The sequence below is a fragment of the Boleophthalmus pectinirostris genome, unplaced genomic scaffold (genome assembly GCF_026225935.1).
Source record: "Boleophthalmus pectinirostris isolate CB_2022bp ecotype Guang Dong unplaced genomic scaffold, ASM2622593v1 HiC_scaffold_14, whole genome shotgun sequence".
Lineage (NCBI taxonomy): Eukaryota > Metazoa > Chordata > Actinopteri > Gobiiformes > Gobiidae > Boleophthalmus > Boleophthalmus pectinirostris.
Genome location: NW_026571047.1, coordinates 1,415,740 through 1,428,791, shown reverse-complemented (window position 1 = coordinate 1,428,791; position 13,052 = coordinate 1,415,740). Strand labels below are relative to the sequence as shown.

General features: G+C 38.1%; 1 protein-coding gene across 2 annotated transcripts in view; it reads left to right on the top strand.

The window, feature by feature from the left end:
- The window catches only part of LOC110154053 (dynein axonemal heavy chain 9), a 567,616-nt gene that overhangs the window by 7,715 nt on the left and 546,849 nt on the right, over positions 1 to 13,052 (top strand). For both annotated transcript variants that reach the window (XM_020917987.2, XM_055150409.1), the window contains exons 5-11: positions 151 to 362; positions 2,965 to 3,198; positions 7,014 to 7,181; positions 8,631 to 8,747; positions 8,839 to 8,989; positions 9,092 to 9,206; positions 10,298 to 10,366. In XM_020917987.2, the coding sequence (XP_020773646.2) occupies positions 151 to 362; positions 2,965 to 3,198; positions 7,014 to 7,181; positions 8,631 to 8,747; positions 8,839 to 8,989; positions 9,092 to 9,206; positions 10,298 to 10,366 (1,066 nt within the window). The remainder of the gene's footprint in view (positions 1 to 150; positions 363 to 2,964; positions 3,199 to 7,013; positions 7,182 to 8,630; positions 8,748 to 8,838; positions 8,990 to 9,091; positions 9,207 to 10,297; positions 10,367 to 13,052) is intronic.

The following is a 13,052-nucleotide window of genomic DNA, read 5'->3' as shown; positions in this document are numbered from 1 at the left end:
CTCATTCTAAATGTGCAGGTTTGTGTGTTAAACATGTGAATGAAACAAAACACAAGTCCAGGTGTGTGTGTGATGAGGAGACAACAGTATAACACAGATCAGTAAACAGTGTAAGGTCTTTTAATCACATTTCGTCACTCCTCTGCGTAGCCCTGGAGGAGGCTCAGGACATCTGTGCTCACCTGAAGCCCCTGCAGCGCCTGCTGGAGGAGGTGGAGGCTGCAGAGTTCCCAGAGGTCAGAGGTCACATCGCTCCACTCATGCACACTGTGTGTCTGCTCTGGACCCACTCCCGCTCCTACTGCCGCCCCGCCCGAATCATCGTCCTGCTGCAGGAGATCTGCAACCTGCTGCTCCAACAGGTCAGGGGGCTCTCTACAGGGGTCCTCTACAGGGGCTCTCCTCGGGGGGAGTGGGGTGGCCAGTGGGGCTGGGTATCATTAAAGAGTTGCTGATAGGATACAGACCTTGAAACATGGGCCACAATACAATACACATCTCAATACAGTGCAATTTCGATTTGATACGATATATTTCAAATCCATTCAATACAGTTCAATAAAAATAAAGGTTAAATCATGTCTATGATACTAAAAGTCTTTGTTAAACCACTTTTTGTGCAAAGTTCATATGAAACACAAACATTTTAATCAACAAAACAGTGAAAATGTCAAATGTGTCACATAAATGAGTTTCCTTCCTCTGAACAAACAACAAAACTGTAGCTGTAACAAAATCATTGAGTAAAATAGACCAAAAAATACTGTTGGTGATAATATCAATACAGCAGCCCATGATATCGATACTGTATCATCACATTAAGCAATACAATAGAGCGATATTTCAATATTTTTGCACAGCCCTCATGGTCAGTGGGTTAGGTGTGGCTTGTCGTGATCAGAAGTGAAATGATGTCTTAGAGTTTGAAGCATAAACTAGGTCTGTCACCTGATATATCCCTACAGAGAAATATCATGATAAACAATAATAATGAAACTATTTTATAGCGAAAGAGCGATATAACTTTGGCCAATGTATCAGGATGATATTTGGATTTTTTTGCTATTGGCTTTAAAGGTTCTATATTAAACTAAATTGACTTTTCTGAGATTAAAGCCGTGTTTTATGTTTTTTACCTCTACATTCACACATGTTTGAGTAATTCTTTATTATTAGTCTGTCTACATCTCCAAACCCCAAACTTGCTCTGTTCCACCTTGTGACGTCATGTAGTGGTAGTTAACATGCAAGTTAACAAGAAATACACATACAAATACACACCTAGAATTGTATTAAAACTTGTTTGCAGACTCTTGTTGAGTCTGCTCCATCTGAACAACAAAAAAGACAGCTCAGTTCCCTCTGCGGCCAGTAGATGGTGTCCTAACATTTCTTTAGTAGTGCAAATTATATCATCATTCATAAATTCTAAAAGATGAAATTCCAAAGCAAATATACTTAAAGACAGATAAAGATTTGCACTACAAAAACACACAGAATACATTCTTGTGGCTTTAATTCTCTTTTGAACATGACTTTAGTTTCACTGGCTTAATGTTTCATATTTTTTTTACTTAAAATAATGTTCGGGAACATTTTTGTCCATAAATGCAGTGCTAATAGAACCATGTGTTTGTTGTGACCACAATTTGCATATTTATACTTTGCAGTGACATCACAATGGGGATGTTCTACACTTATCTCTATGGTGGAAAGTTCAGCATGGAGACACAATGCACACATCAGTAAACACAGGCAAACTTGTTTTAAGATGGTCTGAAAACTCATCAAACGTGAAAGTGACTGACTGAATTAAACATTCAGTAACATCGCCATATTTCTGGTTGCGTTGTGTCTTTTTCTTGGTCCATTTAGGTAGTTGTCACCCAACTTGTTGCTATCACATGCCCAAGAGCTCATTTCTTTACCATTATTTATGTGGTGTGTAGACAAAAAATTCATTTGGGAACCAGGTGTCTAACATCTGGTTATTATTTGTTTTTGATATTTCTCTGACAGATACCAGAGTTTCATATTGTTTCATTAAATTAAGAAAGATTTACACTTGCATTGACAATAAATTCACATTCACATGATGAGTGGCTGTAATCAGGCAGTGGAGTATAAATATTGCATTTGTGAAGGCCCCGTGTTGATTTTCTTGCCAATATGACAATCTATTGTGATCACACACCTTTAGTTTTTGATGAGACACCCACATTTTCTTCAAACATATTTTTTGTTATTGTGGGGTCCGCGTGGACCCCAGTACCAAAGAGGCTAATTTTGCCCAAAGGGTTCTGTATATCCTATACCAAAAGGAACACCTATGATGTCTTCTCTTTGTTAGCATCAATGTGCGCTGTCCCTGTCTCAAATAAATAAAATAAATAAATAAAATAAATGATGCAACAGAACATTAAAAAAAACTCAACGTGATTTTGCAAGTGACAAAAATGTGAAAAAAGAGAAAAAAATGTGAGGTTATTATTAAATTTTTCATTTAATTAAAGCAAGTTATACCAAATGAATTTCGTTGTTTCTTTATTTATAGTATCTGAGGTTGTCACACTTGTCAAGAACCTAATTTGGAGACAACTGTTACCTGCACACTTATGGGAAATATATAATATGATGGTGGGGTCCGTGTGGACCCCAGGTGCACAGATTAGTAGGTTTTGGCACATGTACTGATGAGGGTTAACAACACAGATCTGCTCACCTGTTTTAATTTCAGCTAAGTCACTTCTTTATGGTCAAATTGAGTTTAAACAGAGATCAGAACAGAGCTTCAGATAGAGCAGTGCCTACAGCTTCACATCCCCAGGAAATGGTGATGACTTATAAACTTAAAAACCAAAACACAAACAGAACATTTGAAGTGTTCAGAGGAGGGTGAGTGAGGGGCTGTGAACTTACCCATCCCAAACACATGCTGATCATACATCTGGTGTTTCTCCTCAGGCCCAGGCGTATTTAGTCCCAGAGGAGCTGCTGCGAGGGGAGGTGTCCCAGAGCCTGGAGAAGCTGCAGACCAGCCTGGAGCTCCTGCAGATGTTCAGGAGCACATACGAAGAGCGCAGGGCCAGTCTGAGCCAGTACCAGAAGAACGGACAAGCCCCTCCACCCTGGGACTTCTCCCCTCACCTGGTCTTCACCCGACTCGACCTCTTCATACAGAGACTCAACACTGTCAAGGTAAAACTCAACACAGCCACACATTCTTATTAGGTCTCACATAATGCAAAAAAACTGAGTCGTGTGAGTTTTAAGACATGTTATAAAGTTGTTACCTCCTCAAAAACATCCCTGGAGTTGTGTTTTGTTTCATCCACACATGTTTGAATAACCCTTTATTATGAGGTGCTAGGGATGTAACAATAACCAAAATATAACCAAAATAGTATCGTATTGTGATATCGTAACGTCACAGTTCTCACCAGGGATGGGCATAATTAGTTGATTAATCAATAGTTGATCATTAAGAATTTCATAGATTACGTTCATTTTTAATCGACAACCTGAATGTAGGTTGCTGTGCTGTGTTAGGGTGACCAAATGTCCGTTTTTCCCCAGACATGTCAGTTTTTCACGTCCTGTTCTGGAAGTAAATTTTTTTTAATAAACTGATGCAAATGTCTGGATTTTCATTATCTTTCATTGGGCCATTAGACTGAGCCGCTGTTGTAGCTCTGTGACTCAGAAGGAGCGAGCAGACGCAAACAGTCAGTCTGCAACACGCCGAAGCACAACTGCACATTTAATGATGACTTGTACAAGAAATTCCCGCTTTCTGTCCCGACGAGACAAGGCAGAGGTATGTACACAATAGCGGTGCGAGGGACCTCAAAGCACCAGAACACCAAAAAACATTAAAAAGCTTTACCAGGTGAGAGTCACAAGGACCCACCTCCCTCCCCCCGTACGGTGTCCTGGTTTTGACAAACGCAAATCTGGTCACACTAACCTGTGTTCCACTGAGTCATGTCTTTTAGTCCAACAGAAGTTGAACTGCATTAGCTGTTTTTTTCTTCACTTAGTTTATGCAAATGAGCCATGTGGTTTTAAGTTTCGTTTCTGTGAGACTTGCACAAAACTGAATTAAACGCATTATAATGTCAAACGGGCTGATGTGGCTCTAGAGTCGTTACAGTTTATATGTTGTAAAGTTGAATTTATTTATGCAGATTATTAGTGCAGATAGTAATAATAATGATGATCATTTTAATATAAAAACATTAATGATTAATCAATAATCGATCGTTAATTCTCCCAACGATCGATTAAGAAAATTTTATCGAATGCCCATCCTTAGTTCTCACAATAATATCGTGGACCATCACAATATATCGAATCACAAGTCTCTTTGCTTAAATGAAGAGTTATGATGCAGCAACAGCTAAAAAAAAGACAGAGGAACTACATCGACCATGATCCTTTGCTCTGTTATAGTGCAGACTACATGAAGAAATAACAGTTCTAACACTTTTAAGTCTTAGTTCTTTGGATTAAGTCTTGTCAAGGTGTTTTAAGAGGGAAAAAGGTAGTATGTACAGTTTTAGCTGTTAAGCCTCCACAAAATATGAATAAATATCACACCATGAGATGTACATCGTGAAAATATCGTCCTGAGAGATTTGGATATTGTTACATCCCTAACAGTGTTGGGGAGTAACAGATTACATGTACCGGCGTTACGTAGTCAGAGTACAAATGATGAGTAAGTGTATTCAGTTACAGTTGTTACTGTTTCAATGAGTGATAAATGGATTACAGTTGCTTTGTTGAAATAAATGGATTACAGGCGGTATTTTCCTGTTTTCACATTTTGGGCTAAACCAGGACTAAACCAGGTCTAAAAGCAGGACAAAAAGCAGGACTAAACCAGGACTAAACAATATAACACTAACAATAGGTGGACATAATTGAAGGCAGCAGTGATCTCATATAAAAATCTTTTCTGTATCGTAATATTTTTAATACGGTTAAGGAAAGACTGGAATTTTATTGTCTTTTAGCAGACAAAACATCTTGTGTTAAGATTCTAGACTTTGCTACTCAACAGTAAACAAAAGTCTGTTCATGGAGACTTGGGCTCAACAGACAATTTGAAGAGAGCAAAAAATAATTTTCAGGATGTGGTTGTTACATTCATGTAGTTTTTAAAAAGCATGACAATATCAAGTAATCCAAAGTATTCAGATTACGTTACTCACTTTAAGTAATTTAATGTATTATGTTACAAACTACATTTTGGGGTATGTAATCTGTAATCTGTAGGGGAATACATTTTAAAAGGAACCTTCCCAACACTGATCCCTAATCGTGAACCTCCCCACCATATCGTGAGCTTTCCCACAATATCACAGTTAATATCGTATCGTGAGGTTCATACCGTGATGATATCGTATCGTGAGACTTGAATATCATTACACCCCCATCTTTAAAATGGACCTATTCTACAAAATCCACAATTTACACATCTATAAGTCTTGTTTAAGGACACAATAGAGTCTTTGCACCGTCACGTGACCCCTATAGCAACGGTACCTATGCTGCCATGACATCGGGCACACTATGTCACTGACTTCAGCAGCATCGGAGAAACATGGGCAGGTTTTGTTGTGTATTTGGTTGTTCTAGACGCTCTGAAAGGGATAAAACGATTCGTTTCTTCACTGTTCCTCTGGAAATGACTCATCAGGAGCTCAAACAAGGGAATTATTGAAAAAAAAAACGGGAATTATGGCTAGAGAACATAAACCGCGAAGAGATTTCCTATGATATCATCAAGACACACTCACGTCACTTTCATCAAGGTATTTGCTATTTAAATTGTTTCATAGCTTATTTAATGAGAGAAGCACATTTACTGAACTAAAATGTAAAAAGAAAACATTTGCAGTGTGAGTGGCAGTAGAAACTGAATCTTCCAGCACATATAAACATGTCACTCGTCGTAGGATCCATGTTTTCTTTATTGTCTTGCTTAACCACAACTATGTCTTCTAGAATTAATCGTTTTTTGCGAGCGGATCTTTCTAACGCTTGTGAGGATCTTTTCATGGCCGATTCTTTCGAGGTTCGGCTCACAGACTCTTCGACTCGTGCGTCATGTTGATCATAGGAGCCCAGTGTGGGTTCGTTGAATCGTAAACTAGTGCGGGTTTTCCTGGATAAATTAATGAAATTTTAGTTCAGTAAATGTGCTTCTTTCATTAAATAAACTATGAAACAATTTAAATAGCAAATACCTTGATGAATCTTCGGGTGTCTTGATGATACCATAGGAAATCTCTTTGTGGTTTATTTTTACTAGCCATAATCTTTAAGTCTTTAAGTCTTTTTTCGGTAATTCCCTTGTTTGAGCTCCTGATGAGTAATGTCCAGAGGAACAGTGAAGAAACGAATCATTTTATCCCATTCAGAGCGTCTAGAACAACTAAATACACAACAAAACCTGCCCATGTTTCTCCGATGCTGCTGAAGTCAATGGCATAGCATGTCCGCTGTCATGGCGGCGTAGGTACTGTTGCTATACGGGTCACGTGACGATACAAAGCCTCTATAGTGGAGTTTTATTGTATTATACTATGACTAGGCTAGAGAAATATAAGGCGTAAAATAATGATTTATACTATTGTGACCTCATGAGGCTTTGGCTCAGATTTTGTTCAAAGATGTATTGTGTGTGATGTTGTACAGGGAACATAAGATTGATCTTCTGTGCTGCTCCTTTGTTCATGTCAGTGACGTTACAAATACACTTCATGTATGTGTGTGTCACCTTCTACAACACACACACACTTTCACTACACTCACTGTCACTCTATGAGGCAGGGGAGCAGTGTACATAATTGTGTCCCTGGGAGAGACAAAGTAACATCTAAAGCACAATGGAGCTGTGAGTGATCTGTGGCGACCGCAGAAAGAAACATGATTGTACTTCTGGAACATGAATCATCTATAAAGCTTGTGTACATGGTGTAATATAAAGTACTTGGTCTTTGTAGGACGTGGTGGTGACGGCAGTGGAGCTGTTTAAACTGGAGAAGGTGGAGATCGGTGGAGTGAAGGGTCAAATCCTGAGCCAGCACGTGTATAACCTGCACCACAACTTTGTGGAGTTATTCAAGAACTTCACAGAAAAGTCCAACGCCTGTTTGGACCTCAGTAACACGGTAGGAACTCAACACAGCATCAAAGTGTGCTTTTTTTTTTACTCTTTTAACATAGTCTTTTGTACACAACAAACGTGAACGCCGCAACAAATACAAATGCGACAACACAACAAAAAGCCACAACAAACCAAAAAAAGCCACAAAATAACAAAAAAAGCCACAACGTAAATGACCGCGGGACTCTATTTTAATGCAAACACCTCAACAAATACAAACGGCACAACACAAACGCAAATGCCACAACACATTAAAAAGCCACAACAGAAGTGACCGCGGGACACTATTTTCCGACGGACTGATCAAGCGGCAAGTGAAGAAGAAGAACTACAACATGAAACGAATAATGATAAAACAATAAATGACTTTTACTTACGTTTCCAACTTCTCCGTTCCTTTACTTTTCATGTTGTAGTTCTTCTTCTTCACTTGCCGCTTGATCGGTCTGTCGGAAAATAATGTGTAACTTCTGTTGTGGCTTTTTGATGTGTTGTGGCATTTTAATGTGTTGTGGCTTTTTAATATGTTGTGGCTTTTTTATGTGCTGTGGCTTTTTAATGTGTTGTGGCTTTTTGATGTGTTGTGGCTTTTTAATGTGTTGTGGCTTTTGATGTGTTGTGGCTTTTTAATGTGTTGTGGCTTTTTGATGTGTTGTGGTTTTTAATGTGTTGTGGCTTTTTGATGTGTTGTGGCTTTTTAATGTGTTGTGGCTTTTTGATGTGTTGTGGCTTTTTAATGTGTTGTGGCTTTTTAATGTGTTGTGGCTTTTTGATGTGTTATGGCTTTTTAATGTTTTGTGGCTTTTTACAACATATTGATTCAAAGTGATGTCCATTTTCACCCATACTCACTCAAATAAACTATTTTTGGGACCAAGATCTTTTAATTACCTTAATTACTGTGAAATCAACAGAACAATGAACCTGATGAAGGCCAGTTTGGTTAGTAGTCCTAACATAGTCAAAAGGTCATCTGAATAAAGGCTTTTAACTATATTTTTCCTCATGTGATTTTTACTTCTTAAGTGTGCCTGGATTCCTTCGTGTTAAAGGTTTTGATCCTTTTTCCAAGAGCATCCTCTACCTGCTCTCACTGCTGATCGCAACACCTGCAGCAAACAGACACATTTATGTATTTTTCTGTGTTTTTTTTTTTTTTTTTCAGAACAATGTATATGTTTGTGTTCATGATGTATGGATTATGTTCCCTCCTCAGAAACACACCAGGAGTTGTGTTTGAGTAACCTTTTATTATTAGTCTGTCTCCTAAGCTCAAAATGCTCTGTTCCCCCTTGTGATGTCATGAAATGGTAGTTTTCAAATTAGCATCTTTACCTTAAATTCAACGGATGCTGTCATGTCTAACAATATGGGCCCTTTAATATTTACATAGTAAAAATATGATTTTGATTGTGTAAAATAGGTTGTGTTTATTGCCTAATAATGTGTGCAGGAGTTTGATGCTGATGTGAGACAGTTCAAAGTGCTGGTGGAGGACACAGATCGGCGTCTTGGTGCCATCTTCTGCCAGGCCTTTGACAGTGCCCCCGGCCTGGAGCACGCCTTCAAGGTCTCCTCCAAACTCCTGTTTACTACAGTTATTCAGAACCCCACACTGAGGCTCTAACATGGCCTTGTACTGCCCTGTGTTTGACCTGCAGGTGCTCAACATGTTTGGGAGTCTGCTCGAGCGCCCCCTGGTGGCTGCAGATGCTGTGGACAGATACACCACACTAGTGTCCATGTTTGACCAGGAGCTGGACAGCGTCAGGCTCATGTACACAAAGTGTTTACAGGAGGCTGACCACCAGGGTGAGATGATTATAATATTAATAATAATCCATGTCAGTTTATAGGTTATTGTTGTGTTAGTCATAGATGTAAGTGTCTAAATATGTCTCTGTGATGTCACAGCCTGGTCTCCAATGAACAAGAACATGCCCACAGTGTCTGGAGGCCTCAGGTGGGTTCAAGAGCTGAGGAGAAGAATCCAGACGCCGTTCTCCATGTTCAGACAGCTGTCCTACCCGTGAGTATGAGTACTCTAATACTGTACTACATGTGAGTATGAGTACTGTTATATTAAACAGTAGACTGTTTTGTTTTGTTCATAACTCTTGTATAAAATAATACGACTGGTAGAAGTTTGAGTAGTTTTGGGAAAGTTTCAGCTCTTATTATATTTGTTAGTTGAGTTCACACATGCTCAGTCCAGCTCAGTGAGGATAAATCAGGACACTGTGTTTACAGGTCACAGTATCCTGATACTCTCAGAATGTCAGTGAGAGCATCTGGTTTCTCATCACGGGGACAGTGTCTTATCCTGGAGTCTAACATCTGGAGACGTGTTTACATGAACACAAAACCAGGATGCTCAAAAGACCTGATCATAACTGGGATAAGCACATGTACATACTCTTCAAGACAATTTGAATGATATCAGGGGTGCAGTGGCTCAGTGCTTGTTAAAGTAGGACTGCCAAAAACCAAACCTGGATAATCAATACTAAAACCTACATCGCATGGTAATATGTAATGAAATGACAGTTCTTTTATGCTGAAAATAACATTCTATTGTCTAGTAATATTTTGGTGTCAACATTCATATAGTATAGGTATACATGGTTTCTGTGGAAATATTAGTCAGAAAAAAATATTTTTTTAATCTTTAGTCTTTGCTTTACCTTTTTATGTTTAATACAGCAGGCTTCACAAGAGTCATTTATGATCAAATGTCTGAAAGAGCTTATAACACTGCCCAGACCAACCTGAGCAGAGGTCAAACACACAGACCTAATGCTGTTGTTCATTTCTGTAGTTTGTTACATTCTTTGCTTTTATTGCACTGACAAACATGGAAACATGGGTCCTTAATCTGAGCAGACCTAATGTCAGACTACGACTCTTATTTGGTCTGGAGCAGGGCCTCCTCCTGTTTGTTTCCATGGAAATGTTGTTCCTTTGGCTTTATTCTTCCACAATATGACTGAAAACATAACTCTCTCCATGTAAAATGTTCCTGAGTATAGTTTTAACTTTGCATTTCCATGTATAGACTTTTCCTTTAGTGTAAAGTACAATAATCGTCCTGTATGAGATTGTTTTGTGTTGTTTGTGCAGGTGTCTGGAGAGTCCAGCAGGAGCTCGAGTCCTTCAGAAGTATGAAGACATGATGCAGCTGCTGGACAGGTGTGTCCCCAAACCAACACTGGAGACACTCTCCACACAGAGTACACACATTCAAATGCACCAACAAAGAACTAAATGAGATGAAAAACATATATACTAAAAGTACATTTGATACTGAAGACCGCACATATATGATATAAGATTTAAGGAATTACAAACCCTTGACCTTCTCTCAGTGAGACTCTTGATGACGTCTCAAGAGTCAGGGTCAAGAAATGTGCAAACCAAGGTTCAAAACAAAGTTAAAAAAAAACAAAAACGAGTTGAGTTATTTTGAGTTAAATTTTTGTTTACTACATTCCACTTGTGTCATTCATAGTTTTAGATAGAAAGATTGTCTTCAGTGAAAATCTACACAGTGAAAAAAAAATAATAATAAAAAAGATCCATACATGAAAAAGTGTGTCCAAAATTTAAATGGTTGTGAATTTTTTTAAATGATCTAAACTGCTATTTTGAATAATAAAAATAATTGTGAACCTCACACTGTTTTTTAGAATCTCCGCCAACTTGTTCTGAAATCGATGTCATTCTTTTAGTTAAGCAGATCATATTTCAGGCTTCTCTCCAGTTGACTCGCCTCTGGTCATGTTTAAAATGTGATTTGAAACTGGATTTCCAAATAAATAAAACACTAATCTAATTTCAAATGCAATACTTGTTTTGCCGTAGTAAATCTCTTGTCATATTACACAAAGTTGAGTTTGTAACATTTGTGAAGCGGCCCAGGGGGACTGTGTAGACTCTGAGCTTTAAGCATGATTTATGGTCTCATTACAGCACCACGCCTCCAAACACGATCTCTCAAGCTGTCCAGAAACACTGCACTGTACGTGTGGTCGTAGAAATGAGTGAGAATTCAAAGTTACATCGAGCAAGCTAGAAGCATTTTAGCTCTGAGAATGGTTCCTTAACTGTTCTATATCACATAAATTGGACTATTGTGAAGTTCAAGTCATGTTAGAATGTTATTACCTCATCAAATAACAACTTGGAGTTTAGTGGCAGCTGGTGGTATAATCTTTTGGGTTGGAGCACCTAGGCCCAAATTATAAATATATACTATAAATATATGTATTAAATATATAAACAGTATATGTAGGCTGTATAGTATTATATAACGAATGCCAGGAAATTTTTTTGTCACTACTGGCTGAACTATATCAGAGCACAAATACACAGCCAAGCTCAGAGTTTACGCAGCAGCACAACCCGAGCACACACCGAGCATCAGCAACGTCAAGCAGAACTACAATAAGAGGCTACGGTCACAACACGAACACTTTGGCGTCAGTGTTGCTCCTACAGCACACGGCAGAACAACAGGAGCAGAACCATCACACCCATGAGCTCATTTACACACCATATAACTATTAACACTTAAACATTATAACACTATTAACACTTGAACACTAGAACACTATTAACACTATTTAACTATTAACACTATTAACACTATTAACACTATAACACTATAACACTATTAACACTAGAACACTATATAACTATTAACATTATTTAACTATTAACACTATTAACACTATAACATTATTAACACTATAACATTATATAACTATTAACATTATTTAACTATTAACACTAGAACACTATTTAACTATTAACACTAGAACACTATAAAACTATTAACAATAGAACACTATAAAACTATTAACACTAGAACACTATAAAACTATTAACACTAGAACACTATAAAACTATTAACACTAGAACACTATAAAACTATTAACACTAGAACACTATAAAACTATTAACACTAGAACACTATAAAAACTATTAACACTAGAACACTATAAACTATTAACACTAGAACACTATAAAACTATTAACACTAGAACATATAAACTATTAACACTAGAACACTATAAAACTATTAACACTAGAACACTATTTAACTATTAACACTAGAACACTATAAAACTATTAACACTAGAACACTATTTACCTGTGAGGCTCCATCCTCAGATTTGTGAAACAAGCCTCTTACCTTCTCTAGAGGAGCAGAGACTTTCCTCTCTCCACTGTCCTGATAGTTCTGTCTCCAAAAGTGTATTATTGTCCAATATGAAGAGATCAGTCTGGTCCAAGTCCTGTTCCAGTCAAGTTTGTGACACAAGGTCAGGGAGCCCAGTGCACCAGTTGATCATAAAACTAGTCTTAATCCTGCTTCACTCTTAAATCTGAAAGTTACTGCTGGTCCAGCGACTAGCTATAATCCTAAAAAAACTCCTAAAAACTGTTCCTCGGACGCATTTGACTGAGTGAGTTGGACTCACCATGTCTGTACACAGCTCCTTTGTTCTCCATTCATTAGCCTGTACCAGTGCATCATCATCTCTAGACATATCATGCACTTTTAGGTAGTTTAAGACTGCGTTCAGACTGCAGCCTGAAGTGACCCAAATCTGATTTTTTGGCCCCTATGTGATCTGTATCTGATCTTTTGATGACAGTCTGAACCACACAAGATCCGATTTTTTCAAATGTGACCCAGGACACTTGGATATGTGCTCCTAAAACCAATACATATCTGATCTTTTGACATGCGACTTCAGTCTGAATGGCCAAAGCACATCCATCCGACCTACACGTTATCAACAAGACACAAACGTCACTATTCTGCACTGAAGTAGGTGAAAATTGTTAATGAACTCTGTGTCACTGAAGT